This window comes from Caretta caretta, chromosome 4, assembly GCF_965140235.1.
Source record: "Caretta caretta isolate rCarCar2 chromosome 4, rCarCar1.hap1, whole genome shotgun sequence".
Taxonomy (NCBI): domain Eukaryota; kingdom Metazoa; phylum Chordata; order Testudines; family Cheloniidae; genus Caretta; species Caretta caretta.
The window spans coordinates 108,963,636-108,987,784 of NC_134209.1; the positions used below are offsets into that span (position 1 = coordinate 108,963,636).

The window sequence follows — 24,149 nt, forward strand, 5'->3', positions numbered from 1 at the left end:
CACACAAATAGTATAAGTGTAAAATTAGATGAATCAATCTACAGAACACTCATATTTTGAAATATACTTAGAAAGATAGAAAAAGGGAAGGAATGAGGTTCAACTTATTCTATTTGCCACTCGATTTAACCCTGGCCATATGTATCAAGAATCACAATAATTACAGCAAAATATCTAATCTGGGGGTGTCAAAGTCATTGCAGCAAAAGTTGGACACTTCAAAGTAGATTCTATTCCCGACTCTGCAAATGACCTATTCTGTGATCTTGGAAAATTCACTTTTCCTCTCTGTACCTCAGTACAGTACTTTAGAGGCTGAAATGGCAAAGTGGGAAGGAGGCAGAGGTCTATACAATGACATGTATACTAGGGCTGTTGATTAATCACAGTTAACTCGTGATTATTATCTTTATATATTATTAAAGTGCTTATTAAACCAGGTTCACCGGGGGATGGTGACCTAAGCCCAGAGGTAAGTGGGGAACTGGGATACTGGAAGAAACGACAAGGAGGAGGGTACAAGACAGGAAGCCTCCTGATTCAGACTGAGAAAGTAGGGCAATCAGCTAGTTATCTTAGGTACATATACATGAAGGCAAGAAGCCTGGGAAACAAGCAGGAAGAATTGGAAGTCCTGGCACAATCAAGGAACTATGATGTGATTTGAACAACAGAAACTTGGTAGGGCAGTTCACATGACTGGAGCACTGTCATGGATGGGTATAAACTGTTCAGGAAGGAAGGAAGGAAAGGTGGAGGAGTTGCATTGTATGTAAGAGAGTGGTATGATTGCTCAGAGCTCCAGTATGAAACTGGAGAAAAGCCTGTTGAGAGTCTTTGGGTTAAGTTTAGAGGCGAGAGCAACAAGGGTGACGTTGTGGTGGGCGTGTGCTGTAGACCACCAGATCAGAAGGATGAGGTAGATGAGGCTTTCTTCAGACAACTAACTGAAGTTTCCAGATCACAGGCCCTGGTTCTAATGGGGGACTTCAATCACCCTGACATCTGTTGGGAGAGCAATACAGCAATGCACAGACAACCCAGGAAGTTTTTGGAGAGTGTTGGGAACTACTTCCTGGTACAAGTGCTGGAGGAACCAACTAGGAGCTAACCAATTTATTTGAGCATGAGCTTTCGTGAGCTACAGCTCACTTCATCGGATGCATACCGTGGAATGCATGCATCCGATGAAGTGAGCTGTAGCTCACGAAAGCTGTAGCTCACGAAAGCATGCTCAAATAAATTGGTTAGTCTCTAAGGTGCCACAAGTACTCCTTTTCTTTTTGCGAATACAGACTAACACGGCTGTTACTCTGAAACTAGGAGCTGTGATCCTCTTGACCTGCTGCTTACAAACGGGGAAGAATTGGTAGGGGAAGTAGAAGTGGATGGCAACCTAGGCAGCAGTGACCATGAGATAGTTGAGTTCAGGATCTTGAGAAAAGGAAGAAAGGAGATTGGCAAAATATGGACCCTGGACTTTAGAAAAGAAGACTGACTTCCTTAGGGAACTAATAGGCAGGATCCCCTGGGAGGCTAATATGTGGGGACAAGGAGTCCAGGAGAGCTGGCTGTATTTTAAAGAAGCCTTATTGAGGGCTCAGGAACAAACCATCCCGATGTGCAGAAAGAATAGCAAATATGGCTGGCGACCAGCTTGGCTTAACAGTGAAATTTTCAGTGAGCTTAAACTCAAAAAGGAAGCTTACAAGAAGTGGAAATTTGGACAGATAACTAGGGAGGAGTATAAAAATATTGCTATAGCATGCAGGGGTGTAATCAGGAAGGCTAAGTCACAACTGGAGTTGCAGCTAGCAAGGGATGTGAAGGGTTTCTACAGGTATGTTAGCAACAAGAAGGTGGTCAGGGAAAGTGTGGGACCCTTACTGAATGGGGAAGGCAACATAGTGACAGATGATGTGGAAAAACCTGAAGTACTCAATGCTTTTTTTGCCTCAGTCTTCACAGCCAAAGTCAGCTCCCAGACTGCTGCACTGGGCAACACAGTATGGGGACGAGGTGAGCAGGCCTCAGTGGTGAAAGAACAGGTTAAGGACTATTTAGAAAAGCTGGACATGCGCAAGTCTATGGGTCCAGATCTAATACATCCAAGGGTGCTGAGGGAATTAGCTTATGTGATTGCAGAGCCATTGGCCATTATCTTTGAAAATTCGTGGCAATCCAGGGAGGTCCCAGACTATTGGAAAAAGGCAAATATAGCACCCATATTTAAAAAAAGGGAAGAAAGAGAAATCATGGAGCAGGTCCTCAAGGAATCCATTTTGAAGCACTTGGAGAAGTGTAAGGTGATCAGGAACAGTCAGCATGGATTCACCAAGGGCAAGTCATGCCTGACCAACCTGATTGCCTTCTATGATGAGATAACTGGCTCTGTGGATATGGGGAAAAGAGGTGGATGTGATATATCTTGACTTTAGCAAAGCTTTTGATACCGTCTCCCTCAGTATTCTTGCCAGCAAGTTAAAGTAGTATGGATTGGATGAATGGACTATACAGTGGATAGAAAGCTGGCTAGACTGTCGGGCTCAATGGGTAGTGATCAATGGCTTGATGTCTAGTTGGCAGCTAGTCCACTCAAATGGAGTGCCCCAGGCATTGGTCCAGGGGCTGGTTTTGTTCAACATCTTTATTAATGATCTGGATGATGGGATGAATTGCAGGGTAGGGATAGGGTCCAGAGTGACCTAGACAAATTCGAGGACTGGGCCAAAAGAAATCTGATGAGGTTCAACAAGGACATGTGCAGAGTCCTGCATTTAGGAAGGAAGAATCCCATGCACCGCTACAGGCTGGGGACTGACTGGCTAAGCAGCAGTTCTGCAGAGAAGGACCTGGGGAATACAGTGGATGAGAAGCTGGATATGAGTCAGCAGTGTGCCCTTGTTGCCAAGAAGGCCAATGGCATATTGGGCTGTATTAGTAGGAGCATTGCCAGCAGATCAAGGGAAGTGATTATTCCCCTCTATTCAGCACTGGTGAGGCCACACCTGGAGTATTGCGTCCAGTTTTGGTCCCTCCACTACAGAAAGGAGGTGGACAAATTGGAGAGAGTCCAGCGGAGGGCAACAAAAATTATTAGGGGGCTGGGGTACATGACTTACAAGGAGAGGCTGAAGGAACTGGGGTTATTTAGTCTGCAGAAGAGAAGAATGAGGGGGAATTTGATAGCAGCTTTTAACTACCTGAAGGGGAGTTTCAAAGAGGATGGAGCTAGGCTGTTCTCAGTGGTGGCAGATGACAGAACAAGAAGCAATGGTCTCAAGTTGCAGTGGGGGAGGTCTAGGTTGGATATTAGGAAACACTATTTCACTAGCAGGGTGGTGAAGCACTGGAATGGGTTACCTACGGAGGTGGTGGAATCTCCATCCTTAGAGGTTTTTAAGGCCTGGCTTGACAAAGCCCTGGCTGGAATGATTTAGTTGGTGTTGGTCCTGCTTTGAGCAGGGGATTGGACTAGATGACCTACTGAGGTCTCTTCCAACCCTAATATTCTATGATTCTAAGGCTTGGACCTATGAAAATAATTCCATGATAACTAAAAATATAAGCAGTCTAAGGCTGTTTTTGACTAAAAAAACCCAAACTCTGTTCTGTGACCGAGTCCACTGTATTGCAATTCATTGTAAATTAAATATTCCCCACTGAAACCTTTGTCTTGACTCACATATTTTACAAATGCTAACAATTTAATAGAATGCATTATAATAATTATAATTTAATTATAATGCATTCTCATTTTAGGTTTTAACCGACCAACACTGATAAAACCACAAAAATTAAAGAAAAAGAAATCTGTGTGTATCCAATAAAAACCTGCAAAACACAGGAAATAGTTACTTGTATCTAAGGGCTTGTCTAAATGGAGCAGTAATATGGATTATGGGAGCATGACTTCAAAAGCACACTTATGTGTTATTCATTAATTGGTCCATGCAGACCCTATTGGAGTGCACCAAAGGTTCTCTAGTGCGCTTTAAAGTAGTGCTGTTTGAAAGAGTACTATGTTAAAGTGCTCTAGAGAACATCACAAAGAGATTACTTATTACAGCATATATATTATATTATACAATATAATATACCTTACTCATTACAGTATATACTAAGAGAAAGCCCTGAAAAACCCTGATTTTTGACATCTACATAAAAACCAAAAATTGCTAAAAATAAACCCTGAAAAATGCAATTAATAAACCCCAAAAAACAAAAGCCCTACTTATAAATTACAGTTTTCTGAGGGGTTTGGTTATTTATGTAGATCCTTGCATCAAATTTCAAAGACATTTATAATTGAGCAGTTACAAATGGTGCTTTAACATAAGCACAGCTGAAAAACAGATGCAGTAAAAGGTATAATGTTTGCATACTTGGAACAAATTTTTTTGCAGTAATTTAAACAGAAAATTCTGAGGTACTAGGAGCTTCTGAAGAAAAGAAAGCTGAATCTCTCACAGTTAGGAATGTGATTAATCAACTTTTTCAGAATATGATCAAAGATCAGATAAGATCAGAACCTGGTAAATACATAATACAAATAAAAATAAACAACCATGTCACAAGTCTTTGCAACAGCAACAAGATTTTCCAGATGTCTAGGATGCTGCTTCTGTCAATAAACAGGGATGCCAGAATGTACAATGGTAGCTTCAAAGAAATCTTTATAAATAAAACTGATGAAACAGCCATTTGGTCCATTCCTGTGCAACCGCAAAGGCTTGATGGCTTGAGAGTCCACCATCAGAACAGACTTGATAACCCCATGTACTAGGGGGTCTCCACTCCTCAATTGGTAGAATTTTATCCCAGATGTTAAAAGCCACCCGGAGAACGGCATACACTGGAACGACCTGTGGTATCCTTGCAACATGTCTGAAAAGCGTAAGGCACCTCCTGCAGACAATAGCCCCAGTAGCCTGTAGACCCAAACAACCACAAACATCTGCATTACAGATGAAGTCATGCCACTTTATACCCAGTATACGAAGTTGACATTTTGTGTGGGAAGTCTCCAGCTTTGTCCAGTCTGCGCAGCATAGTATCCATGTTTCACAGTTGTACAACAGTATGGGAAGGATACAGCTAGAATAAATCCTGAACTTGGTTGTCATACTAAGATGTTGATATATGTCATACATATCCATTGCAAATGGCCCATGGCAGATGCTGCGATGCCAATCCGATGGAGAACCTCCGTGTGAGAGCTGGAGAAGCTAGCAAGTATAAAACCCAGAAACTGATTCAACAGTTTCGTTGTTCAAAGAGATTGGACTCGCAGGTAGACCTGGTCCTAGATTTTGCAGTTTGGTCTCCATGCTTCATAGTCAAAGACAAATCTTAGCTGACTCCTCCTCCATATGCTCGAGAGCCTCACGAACCTGTGGTGGCTCCGTACTAAAAGATCATCATCATCAGTGTAGTCAAAGTCTGTGAGCGAGAGATCTCCGATCTTAATGCCTATGGATCTGATGGAATGCTACATTATGAAATCCACTGACCAACAAAAGAGTGCAGGGGCCAGAACTCAGCCCTGCCTAACACCAGATACTGATTTTGTCTGGGGAGCTGACATCCAGTTCCCCAGACAAACACGGGCAATGGGTCCATTATGCAGCTCTCTAATCAAGTCCAGCAGAGTAGTAGAGACACCTACGCCCTTTAAGGCCTTCCATAACGAGACACAGTCTACTGAATCAAATGCAGCCTTAACATCAACACACGCTATGTGCAGGGGCTTCCTGAACTCACAATGTATCTCTGACAACAAGCAAAGGGCTAAAATGGCATCTAATGTGGGCCTGTTCCTCAAAGCCTGACTGTTGGGGACGACGCTTCTGATGTGGCAAAGGAGCAGGCATTCCAGCAAAACATGCACTAACACCTTCCCTGGAACGGAAAGCAAGTTGATCAGCCTGTAGCTCTTACATTCACTGCACGGTCCCTTGCCCTTATAGAGTGAGATCACAATACCATCCTTCCAGGAGGTTGGCAGGGTTCCAGTTCTCCACACCAGACAGAAGATGGCCAGAAGTGATTCTGCTACAGGATCAATAGCACATTTTAGCAGCTCTGAGGGGATGCCATCAGCACCAGCTGCATGTCCATTTTTCAGTTTAGAGATGGCACACTTCACTTCATTCAATGTTGGTGCATCAGTACAAATGTCTGGATCCAAAACCACAGTGACTGCCAGATCATCCAGCTCTGAACAAGTGGCAGCTGGAAGATGGTTCAGGACACTGTGATAATGTTCCACCCAGCGTGAGAGAATGTCATCATTCGATTTACATGGATGGCCGTGGCTGTCATTCAGGATACCATTTGTAGTGATTACCTCTTGACCGCTGAGGTTGCAAATGGCATGGAATGCTGGCTTCAAGTTGCTCCTGACTAAGCCAAATTCGACATCATCCACCACTTAGTTATAATATGCCTTGCAATCATGGAGTGCCAGGGTATAAAATTTTTGCTTCAGCTGATTATGAGTGTGTTTATCACCACACTGGCACGCTGTAGCCTTCAATTTAATTATCTGGAAGGCCTCCTTCGATAGCCATGGTCGGCCTGCTGGATGTCTATAGCCAATAGTCTGCTCAGTAGAAGTGAACAGGGACCAGGCAACCTCCATGTCGTCTGGCAGATTAGCTAGAGCCGAGAATCTGTTGCTGACATCAATACAAAACCTGTTGGCTAAACCTGGCACAATGAGTGCGTCGATGTCAAACTTCATCATCATCACAGAGGGCTTACCTGCTCGCTGGAGCATCAACATCATACAGGTGACCACTAGATGATGATCTGTGTTCACCGTGCATTCCACACCACGATAAACTCTACAGGAGGTGAAGATACGTCTATCACATGTAATAACGTGGTCCAACTCCTTTTGAGTGACGCCACCATGAGAGATCCATGACATCTGGTGTATGTGTTGCCACTTGAACCATGACCCAAGAATGGAAAGATTCTGGGAGGCTCAGAATGTAAGCAAGCGGCAAGAGTTATCATTGGGTGTGCCTGAACCACAAAGACCAATGACCTGTTCAAACCCAGTTTGCAGGCAGCCAGTCACTGCATTTAGGTGACTCAAGATCACAAGATCATCATGTGGAAGGACTGTGCATACTAGATGTTCCAATTGATCGTAGAAATGATCTTTAACTGAGTCAACACATTCCTCTACTACTATGACAGTGAAGTAACAGTGTCGATATTTAAGAGGTGCAGTTAGTAAACGATGAGAGAGAGACATCCAGGTTGTCAGGGAGGACTTGGCTTCGTGTTGCAGTAGTACTGCTACACCATATAAATGGGTGGGGCTGCCAGAATACAGAAGGAAAGAATCTTCCAACCCATGATGTCTGTGATCTATCAGCCTTGTTTCTGTTAGTCCTGGCATTGATATACCAAGATGGTCCATTTCGCGTGAGACAGCGACCTGATGACCATGCCTGTGAAGAGTTGCAACATTCCAAGTTGCAATTTTGGTGGACTGTTGGAGATCCCAGATACAATTGGATGCATTGTCAATGTATTCCAGATGTGCCTGCCGACATCAGGGGATGCACGTCCCCAGGGGGACTTTGTCACAAACCCGTCATATTTGCACCGAGGAGAGATGGCACCGAGAAGGCATCTACAGCTGAAAGTAAGGCAGGGGCTTAACCCTGATGCTGAGTACTAGGTTATTCGTGGTCAAAAAAACAAGAGCCAACGATTATCCTGAGAAATATCTCATCCCACCGGGATGAGTCGGAGGTGCAGTAACGCAACCCTATTCCTAGTCTACCAGTACTGGCTTCACGCTGTGTGACCTGAGCCATTGAGACTTTCCCAGCGACTTCCTTTGTCTCGGGTACCTAGGTGCAGCTGCTGTCCTGCATCTTTGCTGCCTGTGTTAGCCATCATTTTCAGGGTTCACGTTGGATCTGTCCACCTTGCATAATGCCCAAGGCGATATTTCGGACAAGCCTTCATCATTGATGGCATAGCTCCATCGAGCAATCCCCTACTTCAGATGCCCTATAATTTTTTTAAGTTTGTGAGTTTAAGTCCTCACATCTCTACTTATAACATTATGGCTTTTAGTGAGCCCTCCAATTTTCTGTCTCCTTTCTTCCAAACAGCTTTGAACCTTCTACCATAAAATTGGAAACAGTGTCATTATATTTTACTGTGTTTGCTATGTCACATTGCCCATAGCTGTGTGATCATGTAACAAAACACCATACTATAACACACCCTCATGGGTCAGAGTTAAGGCTGTTGTTGCAGCTTAACTCAATTTCCTGATTTGTGTGTGATTAACATTCATTTTAAATATACATCAATTTTATTTTTTGAAGAATCTGAAAAAATGGAATAAATGAAAAAGGTGATAGAAATGTAGAATCATAAATGCCAGCATACATCTGCAAAAGATGGAAGAAAAGTGAGACACACAATAGTGGTTGCAATCAAGTATTGTTTTGGTGTTTTTCCCTTAACATTTACTATCCAATTAGTACTGATCAGGCCCAATTTCTCTTGATTTTATATTTATTTACTAATTTCTGTAGGTTCTATTTCCAAGGACTCTAGATGTTTCAATTACAGTGGATTAAAAGACAAGAACAATATAAAAACAGTTAAACATATGCTGAACAAAATAAGTAAGCCTTGAATTATTTCCTGAAGGTCAATGGACTCTGACCTTAATATGTTTCTAAAGAAAGTGAATTACAAGTTCAGGGACTCACAGCTGAGCAAGTTCTGCCACTGGTTATGGAGTACTCAAATGTAAGTATCAACAGCAAATGCCTTCTAGCCAATCCAGCTAATGATCATAAAGAGGACACAGGGTGAATACAACGGGGTCAAAGATCGAGTGCTTTAAAGATAATCATTAAGAGATTGAAGAAGGTCATAGTTCCTAGCTGTAGATTAGTGAATTTTACTTGTACTGTATATGTCAAAGGCTCATAAAAGCCTTAGTTTTCCCATCTATAAAATGGAGATAATTCTTACTCTACTTTACAGGGATGTTGCAAGTGTTCAGTCTGTAAAGCCCTTTGACATTATATAAAGTGCTAAATATTATTAATGAAATCAATAAGAGCAGTTATTTTAATGAGCCTAGTGCAGGTGGCACACTCATCCATTCAAATACAAAACTGACCATAGATCTTCCCCAACTGCATGTAAAAAGGGTGCAGAAGGTAATGCTGTTTAGCAAAAAAGCACGTTAAAGGCTGGCTGTCTAGTTCATTAGGCATTTGAAACTAAACTAAAAATATATTTAATGATACTGACTGATCATTATTTAATGATACTCCCTTGTAAAGTGCTTTAAGATCTACTGACAAAAAGCCCCACAAGTTACCACATAAGAAACTTAGGTATTGTTATTATTTAAAGCCTTTTGCCTCTAACAATTCCCTCACTATGGAATCCTGACTGATATCCGATTCACATTGTGGCACACTGCAATTCAACTGCAGAAAAGACACTGACCGTATCATGCACAGATATTCTGTACATTCCTCATTTATTTACCTCTATTTTTAAGAAACCAAAATCACTACTAGTTGGAGGAACTTCCACATAGACAGTATTAAGTATGTCCCCTAAAAAATACCGATGTTATCCATGGGAAGAAAGAGCAAATGGTTTTATATTTGTAATAATTTACCTGTGGAGCAAGCAGAGGCAGCCTAATGTAAGCCAGCAGCTTACTAAGTTCTTTCCTTCTCTGTTCCAAATCATGTCGAACCCAAGTAAGCAGTGCATTCAGTATAGTTTCTTCATTAGGAATATTCATATCGTCACTTGCCAAAAGCTTTGCAATTTCAGCAGCTGGCAATAATAAAAACTCCTGATTTCTAATTACCTCCATGAAATTCTCCTGAAAAAGAAAAAAGTATTTTCAATATGAACACTGAAGACCTTTGGATAGGTCACTATTGTTATCCACTACTGAAAGCTGTAGAAACACAATGTATTGAGATGCAGATTTTGCTGAGTAGAGAGTACAGCATATTCCAGTACTGGGCATGTTTGTAATGGTCTTCATTATAGTTAGATTGGTTTGTGACAAATAAAATTTCCAATGACTAAAGAAACAGGAAAACAGTTCTAACGAACTTTCAGTGGGTTATTTTAAATTGTTTTTATTGTTTTGTAAGTCAAACAGAGCTGAATAAGGTATATAGATAGTGGAATGAAGATGTAAAGGATTCACAGTACTGCACCAGGCTACAAATTTATTTTTTTAATCAACAATTACTTTTTTGATAGAAGGGAAGATGTGGAGAATTGAAACCTATCATTTCTAGTAGCCTGTCCTCATTTCAGGGTAGGAAGAAACACAATATAAAATGTTTCCGACCATAAGTGCACATTATTTAAAAATACCAGGATTTTTAGAAGATTTTGTAGAAGCTTTATTAAACTCAAGTGCAAGTGGCAACCCCCACACCCAAAAAACTAGAAGAGCAATAAGAAGCTTATAACAAATATATTTTGCCAAACTTGAATGCTTTTTCTAATAGTACTGAAAAGGGCAAGATCACAGATACTCCATGCTCCTTTGCAGGGGAACAAAAAGAAGACATAAGGTGGAAAGAATCTCTGAGTCAAAATAAGTACATCGACACTTCAATGGAAGACCATGGCACAGCCATGGCTTGCCCAGGTCAGCTAACTTGAACTTGTGGGGCTTTGGCTGTGGGGCTTTAAAATTGCAGTGAAGATGTTTGGGCTAGGGCTCAGGCTGGAGCTAGGGCAAGCTCAAATGTCTACACTGCAATTTTATAGTCGCACAGCCCAAGCCAGCTGACATGGGCTCAGACTTGGTGCAGCAGGTTTTTTATTGAAGTGTAGATGTACTCAATATGGTCTGCTCCTGGAACAGCACATTTATATGTTTCCTTTTGCTCGGAGATTGTAGTAACTTCATGATCAAGTCCAAAATTAGCAGACATAATGTAGCTGAATATTAGAAAAACATTTGAATTAATCTCTACAATAATCTTACTCTCAAAATTAATTGAAATTGGTTTGGATATCGAAACACATGTAGACTGAAAACTGGCCGAAATACTTTTTGGTTTTTTAAGGGTAAAAATAAAAGCCAAAATATCCACAGGGGTGGGTGTGTTCTATAAGGGGACTGTGCAGGGATAAGTGTTAAGACGAGCCCTATTTAATATCTTCATTAATTATCTAAAAGAAGTAAGCTGCATGTTAGTGAAATTCAAAGAAAATACTAAATTGGAAAGACCTTCAACTTGGAAAAATGCAAGTTAATATCTCAGAGGAAAAATAATTCAATAACTCAAAAACACAGACTTAATAACAGACAAAAATCTGGGAGCCGTAGAGAGAAATACTGATGAAAATGGCATTGCAAATCAGATATGAATTTGCAATACAAAATGGCAATAACAATGTCCATTACAGTTTTGGATTGCATAAGCACTGGCCATATCATCACAGAGGAGGGAGATAACATTTTTTTTTTTAAAATGGCTCTGGCAATACATTGAGTATTGCATTCAATTCTGTGCATCTCATTACCAGGAAGATATTGACAAATTAAGGGAGAGAAGAGTAAGAAAAACTACAAAGGTTGGAGGGATTGACTTATAAGGAAAGATTTAACAAGTCGAGTATGTATTAGTGTGACTAAAAGATATAAAAGAGGACAAGGCACATGACAGTCTACAAATATCTAGTTACATTTTTAAACAAGCGTCTTCATGTTTTCTCCCTTGTTGCCTCTCACATTTGGGAGGTGCTCCCCATAAATGTCATAAAGCTGCCTCATTATCCATGTTCAAAACCCTCCACTCTGCCATGATGCCAAAAAAAACTTAATGCTGACAAGTAGAGACAACTTCCTATCACGTTGACCAATATTGTCTCATTGTTTCCTTGTACTCCCCTGTTTGTCTGTATCCATCTGTTGTCTCTTATCTTACACTAAGGGTATGTCTACACTACAGCGGCACAGCTACGGCACACCTTTCTGGTTGCTACTTATGCACTGAGTCTGCTTCTCCATCCCTCTCCAAGCCTCTGTTTCTGAGTTTTTCTACTCATAAATAGTATTGATCTCTGCTGCTACTCATGAATTATCAAATAGCAGAAAGCTGAACTTGAACCAATTCTTGTAATGTTTTTGCACTTTCCATGTGCTTCTGAAGACCAACAATAAAAACTGACATGACTGTTCTCTTTTCACTCTGCTTTAAAGCTTGAAAAAGCTCTGAGCAGTAGCTGCAGCAGAAATTCTAGAGCTGTCTTCTTGCACACTTGGACAACACTGGTTTATAATCACTTCATGTTCAGAAGGTTTTCCTTGTAACTTCAAAGGGTAGCAACTTAAAACAAAAATTAACAAAATTAAAGCTTGGATGCTGCAGAAGTTGATGGCACCTGCCTAGGAAAGTTTCCAATTCACCATAGGCAAGTGAATTTTTCAAGCCCTGAAAGAAGTACAAGCCATTTTCCTCTTGTCTGAAAACAGCATTTCCCTTTGGTTTGCATTTTTTGAAAGGGAAAAAAAGCTAAATATTTCACCGAATAACTGTCAACTGCACACAATCAGCTGTTCTCAAATGAGCTAGAAGAGAATAAAAATTGATTTTTTTCCTTGATGGACTGAGGATAATTAGAGGCCACATAGGTCACTGGACAGGTCACAAGACTGAAAGTCTGGAGTTCTGGATTCTCTTCCCAGCTTTGCCATTCAGTAGCTACAAGACCCTTGCCTTAACTTTTCTATCACCACTTTACAGATGGGAAATTGTGGTACAATTACACTGGCCCTCTTTTATAAAGCACTTCAGGATCTACAGATGAAGATACTATAGAAGTACTAAGTATTGTTACTACAAAGCAATCACCACACAATGAAAGATTTTCTTAAGTTAAAAAAATAATGTTGATCTTCAAATAATTAATGTGGCACCTTAGAGACTAACCAATTTATTTGAGCATAAGCTTTCGTGAGCTACAGCTCACTTCATCGGATGCATACTGTGGAAAGTACAGAAGACGTTTTTATACACACAAACCATGAAAAAATAGGTGATTATCACTACAAAAGGTTTTCTCTCCCCCCACCCCACTCTCCTGCTGGTAATAGCTTATGTAAAGTGATCACTCTCCTTACAATGTGTATGATAATTAAGGTGGGCCATTTCCAGCACAAATCCAGGTTTTCTCCCCCCCCCACCCCCAAACACACACAAACCCACTCTCCTCCTGGCCACTATGGATGTAGAAGCCCTCTACACCAACATTCCACAGAAAGATGGACTACAAGCCGTCAAGAACACTATCCCCAATAATGTCACGGCTAACCTGGTGGCTGAACTTTGTGACTTTGTCCTTACCCATAACTATTATGGCCCACCTTGATTATCATACACATTGTAAGGAGAGTGATCACTTTACATAAGCTATTACCAGTAGGAGAGTGGGGTGGGGAGAGAGAAAACCTTTTGTAGTGATAATCACCCATTTTTTCATGGTTTGTGTGTATAAAAACATCTTCTGTATTTTCCACAGTATGCATCCGATGAAGTGAGCTGTAGCTCACGAAAGCTTATGCTCAAATAAATTGGTTAGTCTCTAAGGTGCCACAAGTACTCCTTTTCTTTTTGCAAATACAGACTAACACGGCTGTTACTCTGAAACGAATAATTAATAACATTCATCAACTCTTACCAATTTGCATCAATTATATTTTAGTTCCCTCCCTGTCCTCAAAATAGAGGAATTATACTCTGCTCATCTTGGGACAAGATGACATAGCATCTTGATGTTACTTGAGATATCAAGTTAATGGAGATTATGTTATTCTGATCTCCTGGATAAACTAAAGAAAACACAGTAGTCACCCTTGATGGAAATGTAGGATGGCCCCAGACCTGATATAACAGGAAGATGTTGGAAGTAAAACACTATATTAGATGCTGCTTTGGAAAAGATCAAATGTGCAAAAACTCTGTACTTTATGCCCTCATACAGAGATACTTAAATTAATCTTTTGGCTAGTCTAGCAACATTTGTAAATTTGTGGCCTATTACTTTTTATAAATTATACTTACATAATAAGATAACTGTATGTGTAAAAGGTTAATTAGGTGCATTTGCACACATGATCCTGGTAATTGCATTTTACATGCCTACATTATCAGAATCAGGCACACAATGCCTAGTTTATATGCTATTATGTCCACCACTAGTCACTTTAGACTGTTACTATGTCCTGAGGATTTTTCAGGCACGGTCAAATTTTGAAGTCCAAAAAAACTGATCTAGTTTGACAATAACCCTGAAGAGTTTTCTAATTCTTTGTCACAATGAGTAAATAGTCTATCAATTGAGTGACAACATAGTTAATAATAAAGTAATGAAACACTCATGTTCTTTTAGCAAAACAGCAACATACATACTTTCAATCTGAAGTGGTCCAGCATTCAAATAAATCCTACTTACATTTATACTTCAAATACACTGCTGCACTGACTGAAACCATGCCAATGCTTTCAAGTGACACTAATGAAAGTTGTTCAGATAGAGAAAGTCTATTAGCGGAGCTAGGCCCACTGAGATTATTCACTGATGGATCTTTTATTTTGAGAAAAAGCCCATTTCATGTGAACTGCTGGTCTCTAAGTACAGCAATGGTTTAAATTAGGTGCTTATCAAAATACTCATTGTTGCACACAAAGCTTTTCAATATGACAGCATTAAAACTGAGTATCTGTTTTAACTGCAGTGAAATTGTTTGCATGGTGAACTGCTCTTTCCATCAGTCTAGAAAAGAAAAGCAGCGGCAAAAGAAAGAAAATGAATATACTGAAATTAAAATATAAATATTTTATACTGTTCATTTTCCTCAAATTTCAAGTGCCTTTAAGAAAGCCAAAACAATGTGGCAAAACCAACAGAAATTTCTCCAGTCAGAGTCATTTCAGTGTAACCCATGATCATTTGTGGCATATGAATAATTATGGATTTTAACAAACAGAATTTACAGAACTATCGGTATGTTTAACCCTTATGCTTTAATATTTTTAATGGAATGAGCATCAAGTGACTAGTATTTATTAGTGTTGAACATTTTTATTCTTTCAAATTGCTTTTAAACAAATTAAAATTACTTTGGGATTTATTTTAATTGAAGATTCAATTGAACTATACATTTCTATTCAGTTTCCATAGCAACATTAGTTTCAAACCAAAGGAACTGCTTCAGTATTACTCATTATTACGAAAATTCAATTTCATGTCTCCATTGGAACTAAACAACATTAAAAAGGCCTTGGGAAGAATCCATCTAGCACAACTAATTAGTTTTGAAAATGGCTTTTTAAAATCCAGCTAATTTAAATTTGATTCATGCCAAAGCTTTAGAATCAGTAATTGTGCCACTGAAGTAAACAATGGCCTAAAGGTACATAACTATTTTCCTGTGAATTGAACAACTTCTTACTAAAGGAAAGATGTGGAGTCAGTAATAAACTAACCTTTGAGAAGTGAGACAACAATCAACAGTTGCTGTCAAAATAGTAAGACCAGATGGAGATACACCTTCTGAAGGTTAGTATTTTAAAATGCATCAAATAATATTTTATTAACCTTCTTATTCTAGCATTACACTTGTAAATGTTAGAAGAACATGACTAGACAGTACCACAGCTAGGACAATTATTTATTTAGGAAAAAACTGTTTGGGCAAGGAGGAAATAAGGAGTCTATTTCTGTGTGATTTTTTTCCAAACATTATGTACAATGATTTCTCAGTCTCTCACAATTAAGCATACTATTTCTCATCATCATACATATCCGTTTTACTCTGTTCTTCCTGTCTCATCTGATTGTTTTATTGATGCTCTGTCTTCAATCCATACTTGATCAATAATGAAACCTTTTCTTATTATATACTGACAGACTTCAGAGTAGCAGTCGTGTTAGTCTGTATCTGCAAAAAGAAAAGGAGTACTTGTGGCACCTTAGAGACTAACAAATTTATCTGAGCATAAGCTTTCGTGAGCTACAGCTCACTTCATCGCATGCATGCATGCTTATGCTCAAATAAATTTGTTAGTCTCTAAGGTGTCACAAGTACTCCTTTTCTTTTTATTATATACTGTAATTTGCACACTATTCATTCACATGTTTTAATAAACATTAGTATGTATGCATTACTAAATGCATCAATGATCCACCCATCTGAGAGGGAACTGAATCACACATGACAAGAATGCCGGGATATTTGATTCTAATTTCTCATAGTAAACTTGGAGTGACAAGGTGGGTGAGGTAATAGCTTTTATTGGACCAACATTTCTGTTGGTGAAAGAGACAAGCTTCTGAGCTACACAGAGCTCTTCTTCAGGTTTCTGTGTGTACCTCAAAAGTTTGTCTCTACTATCCTGCGACCAACATGGCTATAACAACACTGCAAACAATAGTAAACTTTAAGTCAGAGAAAAAATAATAAAAAGTAAAACAACCAAACAATGGGTTCCATTTAGCAAAAATTCAGAAGGTAAAAGGAAAATCAGTGGATTTCTGATTCAATTACCACAATTCCAATTAAGAAACACAAATTACACCTTTCAGATGACTTGGGGATACCACACAGGGGATCAAAAACTTTAATACTAAGTTCACTGATGTGGTATCCAGATGCCTGAGTTCAGTTCCCAAGAGCCTAGACCAGCAGAGGCCATGTCATGGGAGGAGGAGAGAAGCACCTCACATAACTCTAGGAACTCCCATGAGCAAACAGCAGCAGTTCTAACTGGTGGCAGACAGATATGCCTCTTAGGCTCTTAACTCTACTATCAGAGGAGGGTACCATAAAAGGATACCGTTGAGAGAGAAGAAGAAAAATTAACAAAAGATGTTGGTGAGGGAATGAAATTTAAGAATGTCAGAGAATCAGACGTGCTCCAAATAAATCCCCAAACCCTCACTTAATTGCTAGCTATACTTTTGCATTTGGCTACTCATGATTCTACCTAAGAACATATGTTCCTTGTTCCTATGTCGCTATACAAAAGGTGGCTGAGTACATTTCCCAGACCAGAACAAGGGCTCTGTGTAAGCTTGAAAGCTTGTCTCGCTCACCAACAGAAGTTGGGCCAATAAAAGATATTATCTTACCCATGCTGTTTCTCTAAATAGTCACAGGCATTTTTGAAGATTTTACCCATTACCTTTTTTCTGACTAAATGGAACACTACCAAGATAGAAAGCAGTACTTAATGTCACAGTATATAAATAGCTCTGATAATAACAATGGCTCTTAGGGGGTGAGGCGGGATAGCAACATTTACCTCATGAAGACAGATGCTCTATATTTTCCTTGCTACAGAAAAATCAATGAATAGATGATGCTACAAATAAGGACATACCATGGTGAAATTGTGAGCCACTTTGTGCAAGTCAGTGCAACCCTGTGCATCAGCAAAAGAGCGGATTCCAAGGCAGTTGGATGGGTGAAGCTGTTTCATTAAGAACTTACAGCACGCTTCCACAACCTGAGAGAGCTGGAGAAGGCAAGCTGTAGATAACAGGCACTCAATATTATCTTCTTTTAATTCAAGGCGACCTAGCAATATTAAAAGAAGGGTGCTCATTATTTATGAAAGAATATTGACTGTAATTCCAACAAGAGATTTTGACAGACTAAGAGAGAGAGAGAGAGAGAGAGAGAGAGAGAGAGAGAGAGAGAGAGAGAGAGAGAGAGAGAGAGAAAGAAAATGTGGCTGAAATGGTAATTCTGGTTCCTCTGCTTTTATTTTTCATCAAACCCGAAAAAAATCATAAACATAGAATTATTTTCAAAACATCGGACTAAGACAATAACATTCCTACAAAACAATCCAAAAATTCAAAATTAGTAACTTGCATAATATAGTTCAAAAGAATTATGAAAAATATTCTCCTTTCAGCGATCAGAATTCATCTGAAATATTTTGACATTTGCCAACTAACTAGAGAGACTACATCCCACTGAATTGCTGTAGGTAATCGCAGTAATAGTAGTTTTAATAAATAAGCAGTTGAATTGTACGGTGCACCATTTCTATCAAATATCTGAAATCTAATAATGGAATATGATGTTCACTTAGAGACAAAACATCAGAGAAACATTACTACCCTTTTCTTCATTCTTATTACCTGTATATGCATATTGAACCAAAGCCCACAGTGCATTTGGCTCTACACCTTCCATCTTGATTTCTTCCTGTCTTGCTTCTCTTACATCATTAGTAAACATGGCTGCAAAATAGTCCGAAACAGAGGAGAGAACTAATCTGAGAACATATTGGAGAAAGGGGAGAAAGAGGAGAAAAAAAGACCTTAGTGAAGCCGACGTTTGTTAATAAATGCTTCATTATTTTGCCCTTTGAAGGTGCATTGTACTGAGGAAAGCATTTTAAACTTGACAAACTACTTCGTGCCCCAGTTCCTTCCCATGAATAATGAAGTACTGTTACTGAAAGTACATTTTCTGCTTATGTAAATGATTTACCCTTTTAGTGCTCAGTGACTTTTTGTAATTGCCATATAAAAATAACATATAAAGAAGCAAATATATAGCATTCGATACTGTATGAAAAATACCTGGAAAAAACAATCAATTATTAATTTTAAATGGTAAAAGAATTATTTCTTAATAATTTTAAAAAATACTTTAAAATATTTTATTTATGTTCCTCATAGGCTAATTGATACAATCATCAATGACAGAACCTACCTACCCAATAGAACTGGAGATCATACAAATCATAAAATTCCACATGTGAGTATAGTAAGTCAGTCACAGGAATACGGCAATAGTAGAGTTATCTCTTTTGTGTAAAAGGAACAGGAGTACTTGTGGCACCTTAGAGATTAACAAATTTATGTGATCATAAACTTTCGTGAGCTACAGCTCACTTCATCGGATGCATTACTTTTGTCAACTGTTTGGGATGAGCGGATGTCTAGGTTAATGTTCAATGAACAGTTATTTGCATCAGAGACAGAGCAAAACACTGAATACATATTATAACAGTAATACATTTTCAAGAATTAAGGTAGCTGAAGATGTGATTAGAGTGGAAAAGCAAGGGGAATGCTTGGTAGTATTTCTTAACAGATATTTGGATTAACTGCATGCATTTTTCAGATGAACTACATAAAATTATGCCTTAGTTTATTAATTGCAAAGTCATAAATTGATGACTGTGTTGCAGCCATTACTTTTCATTAAATTGTGTCTGCATATCTTCCATCTGTTATCCATTGCATCATCTTTGTCCAGGGCTGCATCAGGTAAATACTTTTTGCTAGCCTTTTGTAGGCAATGGAGATGGGTGAGAATGTGTAGAACTTGAATTAAACACAATTTGACCATGAGGAAAATGGCTTAAAAGCATTTTAAAAATTTCAAAGGACATAAAAGTATTCTGTAATCTCTGTAATAAAAAATTCCTTTTATGGCCCACTCTTGATAAACTAGGTTATTCAGTCCCAGAGGATAATTAGAATAAATTGTCAGGATGGCTATCCATGTGGCAGTTCTAGGTGTTTTAGCTTTTCATTTAAATAAAACCTCAGCTTCTAATACTGCCTCTCACAATAGGGTTCTGTACAGCATGAGTGTGGTATGAGATAAATTTATCTGGTCATTGAGGGAGATTTGTCAGATTGATTTTTTGATATGCTCCTGTTCAGTCAGAAGCCTTAGATTGTCCTGGGACCATGTAGTCATATTTCATTTGGGGAAGTTTAGAAAGTGAAAGGTTCTTTGAATGAACTAGATTTGAATGAATTAAGAAAACAAATTTTAAAATAACTTGTAATTCATTATATTCTGCCATTAAAATTCAGAACCAGACATGTAAACTAAATATCTCACTTTAAAAATATTTAACATTGACAATATTGTAATAATATTTAGGGCTGTAACGGGGAAAAAAGTGGTGGCTGCAACAGTGGCCTAGGCTAAGACCTAGTCTACACACAGATCACTGGTATAACTATTTCAGTAAGGGGTGTGATTTTTGCAATGCGGTTATATCTCTATAAGTCCTAGGGTAGACACAATTATACTACTGAAAAGATGCCTTATAACTGTACAGTTTATTCCCCTTCTGTACAGGAATAAGCTATACTGGTATAAGCACATTTAAGCCACTCTAGGGGTAGTTATACCTCTTAAACTAAACATAGAATTAAATCGGTACAACTCTTGTGTAAACACGGCCTTAGGCTTGCTCTACACTCAAAATGACTGCACCACAACTAAGGTGGAGTAGAGTTTGTCTGGGCTTACCCTGGAAGGATAGCTCTGCTTTATTGTGGGGAGGGCGGGGGGAGAAGGTGGTCAGAAACTGCTGTAAAAAAGGTGCTCGGTGGTCAGCTTTGCAGCAATGACTCCCACTCCCCCCCCAAGGAATTCCAGTACGGAGGAACTTGGATATAAAATATCAGCTTTCTCCCTCCTTTCTAGAAGCTATCTGTGCTCTGGTTTTCAGACACATCACCATCATCACAGTTCAGATGATACCAGGAATTTTTGGACTTCTATTTAAGAACAATTTCAGAGTAACTGATAGGCTTTTGAAACTTCTTTTGGTAAGTACTGCATTGGAAGTAGCTTTTAATTTCTGTATCGATGATTAAGTAGTTTACTTGGATTTTGTTGTATTTTAAGAAGAACTGTTGGCTTATTCTTGTCTGTTCCTTCTGCGTGTGCACACGCGCAGAACTTTAAAAAAAGTGATCAGGGTGGATTTGATTTGATTAAAATCATGATTTAAATCAATAGTCAGGAAGACTTGATTTAATCATGGATTTCTACATAAAAGTGTATTCTTGTTGGTCACAACCTTAATACATATTCTTCACAACTCAGAGATAGATGTAGGTTTCATTTTTAGAAGGTACACGCTATACATTTAAGTGATTTATTTTGAAAACTTTTCAGATTAGTTTTATAGCTATATCAGAAAATGAATGATTGTTTGGTTATTTCATTTACCAAAAGTAATTGAAGCAGACATTTATGAAGTCACTGGGAGGTGAACTACCTCCAATTCAACAGGTTAATAATTAATATTTGGAGGCTTTTCTTGCCATGCTTTGTTAGGAGGAGATCATCACCAGACGGACATTTAAATTGTTTTATTTAACTAAAACAACAACATTAAGTGTTCTGGATTTTTTTCTTCAACAGCAAACAATTTTTAAAAAAAACAAGCATATGAATTTTTGTAATATACTTAGACTTTTGTAAGGCATTTGACTTAGTACTGCATAACATTCTGATTCAAAAATTAGTACTACTGTATTCAATATCAATAAAGAACTGGCCAACTGACAAATCTCAAAAAGTAGTGGTCAGTGAGGAATCATCAATTATGGGTATTTCTAGTGGGGTCCTGCAGGAATTGGTTTATTGCAGGTTTATTATTAGTTAAACATTCAAGTTTTTTAAAATCAGGTTTGTTTTTTGTTAAAATTGTTTTTAACTAAAACAGTTAAATGAAATATTTAAAGAACAAACTAAATTAAATCGACTAGGTCAGCCAGATCAACATGAGAAACTGAAAATATTGGTTTCTGCAGCTAACTTGGTCATCTTCACCTTCATTTTCCTGTTTGTTCATAATCTGGAAAGGAAAAACAAGCTTTCCTGCTTTTTCAGGTCCCAAACGATTTCTCAATTTGGAATGAATTAGTCCAAAAGACGAAAATATTCTTTCTACCGGCAGAAGAAGGAGATAGACAATCCAACATCTCCTTTTGTTCCTTTGGTTAACTGTCCTAACTTTTAAAAAATTGTGCCTAATTTGTCATTTAAATTTGTCTGGCTTCAGCTTCTGGTCATTGGTTCTTGCTATGCCTTTCTCCACTAGATTAAAGAACCCTTCAGTAACCAGTATTTTAAGTCTCTCTGTAAGGCATTTTCCCCAGCCTCAAATAATTTTTGTGGTTCTTTCTGCATCCCTTCCAATTTTTCAACTTCTTTTTTAATACATGGACTCCAGAACTTGATGAATTATTTCAGTCTTGCCAAATCCAAACTGAGGTAAAATCACTGTCCGGCTCTTACTCACAAGTTCCCCATTTATATGTCCCAGGATCACATTAGCCCTTTTTGCCACACCATCGCACTGGAAGCTAATGTTTGGTTGTTTGACCACTATGATCCCTAAAGCCTTTTCTGAGTCACTGCTTTCCAGGCTACAGTCCCCCGTTCTGCAGGTGTGGCCTGCAATTCTCGTTTCTATATGTATAACTTTGCATTTGACATTTTGTTTGAATGAGCTCAGCTTATCAAACAACCCAGATTGCTCTGTATCACTGCCCTGTCCTCATTTGTATTTTAATCAGCATAATTTTATTTCCAGATCACTGATTAAATTGTTGAACAGCATCAGGCCAATCACCAATTCCTGCAGGACCCCACTAGAAATACCCATAATTGATGATTCCTCACTGACCACTACTTTTTGAGATTTGTCAGTTGGCCAGTTCTTTATTGATATTGAATACAGTAGTACTAATTTTTGAATCAGAATGTTATGCAGTACTAAGTCAAATGCCTTACAAAAGTCTAAGTATATTACATCTGTGCTGTTACGTTTATCAAGCAAACCTGTAATCTCAAAGAATGAATCAAGTTAAAACTTATGTTCCATAAAACCATGTTGGCTGGCACAGATATATCCCTATCCTTTAATTTTCTGTCAATTAAATCTCATATATCAGCTTTTCCATTATTTTGTCTCAGACTGAAGTCAGGCTAACTTGCTTATCATTATCCAGGTCATCCCACTTAACCTTTTTGATTACTGGCATATTAGTACTCTTCCAGATGAAAAACACATACTACTTAAATACCATCCAATTTATTTCAATTATTTTGCAAAACTACAAATGCCAAGACATTGGAATCTTAATATCTAGGAAACTGACACTACCTGCCTACATGTTCAGACTTTTGAGGTCCTAAGTGAAATATCAGTTTATTGCTTTCCAGTCTATTCTCCAGAACATAAATATATATTTAAATATCTTCAGAAAAGCTGCTATGTGTTAAGGCTAGCCAACAAGAACTGACGGTACAGCAGTTTCATCAGAGTGGCAAACTGTATGGGATAGGCTGGTCTTACAATTGTGCAAACTATAACACTGAATTAATTCTGAAGACACAAGGGAACAACCAATACATGTTAAATTTAATTTTTTTCTTCATGGACAGTAAAAAATACTACAGTCCTTGAAATATTTTCAAAATTGATTCTGGGTAGGGATTTAATTGTTTTTGTTTGCCAAATCTTTGAGTGTCACAGGTGGGAATTAACATTGTACCCATTAGAATTACTTTTGATCATGTATCACAAGGAAGAGACAGAAGTAAATTTTTAGTTTCCCAAGTCTATTTGGTCAAAACCTCCTCTTTCTTGAATCTTATTTTAAAGCAAAATAGTTAACCCTCACACCACAGATGCACAAATGTAAGTAAGACAATGTAATTTATTTTAGAATCAAGAATCTTTTATATATTTACCTATGAGCTGGAATTCTGCGATCACCAGCAACTAATACCACATCACATAGCTGTTTGTGTCTCAGGTAGTTTTCCATCTTTTTAAAGGTTTGTTCAGCATGGTTGAGTGCCTGAAAAAATTCATCTGATGTACAAGGCTCCATAGTTTGGCAAGATGATAGAGTCTGACTGCTGTTGGAAGTCCTGAAGAACATAACAAAATCTTAGTATGGCTAATATTTTAATACAGCAATTTTGTTCACAGCTGAAACAATGAAAGTCACGCCTGCATTTTAGAAGTGATATATACTACTCAGGTTAACACTTTGTCTCTTGCAATTACTTTTATTCACATCTTCCCTCCTTTCTGTGGGTGTGGTCCAAAGTCCATTGAAGAGTGGAAAGATGATCTAGTGCAGTAGTTCTCAATCTTTTGCATTGGTGCCCCTTTTCACACAGCAAGCCTCTGAGCGCGGCCCCTCTTATAAATTAAAACCACATTTTTCCAGTTTGAGAACCCCTGATCTAGTGATTAGGGATTTAGCCTGGAGCTCAGAAGACCAGAGTTCCATTACTTGCTTTA

The 24,149-nt window shown here is 38.4% G+C and overlaps 1 protein-coding gene across 7 annotated transcripts in view; it reads right to left on the reverse strand.

Moving 5' to 3' along the window:
• The window catches only part of KLHL5 (kelch like family member 5), a 95,648-nt gene that overhangs the window by 16,333 nt on the left and 55,166 nt on the right, over nt 1-24,149 (reverse strand). For all 7 annotated transcript variants that reach the window (XM_048848554.2, XM_048848556.2, XM_048848555.2 and 4 more), the window contains 4 exons: nt 23,588-23,770; nt 18,202-18,338; nt 17,433-17,629; nt 9,686-9,898 (listed from right to left, as the gene is read on the reverse strand). In XM_048848554.2, coding sequence (XP_048704511.1) covers nt 9,686-9,898; nt 17,433-17,629; nt 18,202-18,338; nt 23,588-23,730 — 690 coding nt within the window. In that variant the 5' untranslated portion in view covers nt 23,731-23,770. The remainder of the gene's footprint in view (nt 1-9,685; nt 9,899-17,432; nt 17,630-18,201; nt 18,339-23,587; nt 23,771-24,149) is intronic.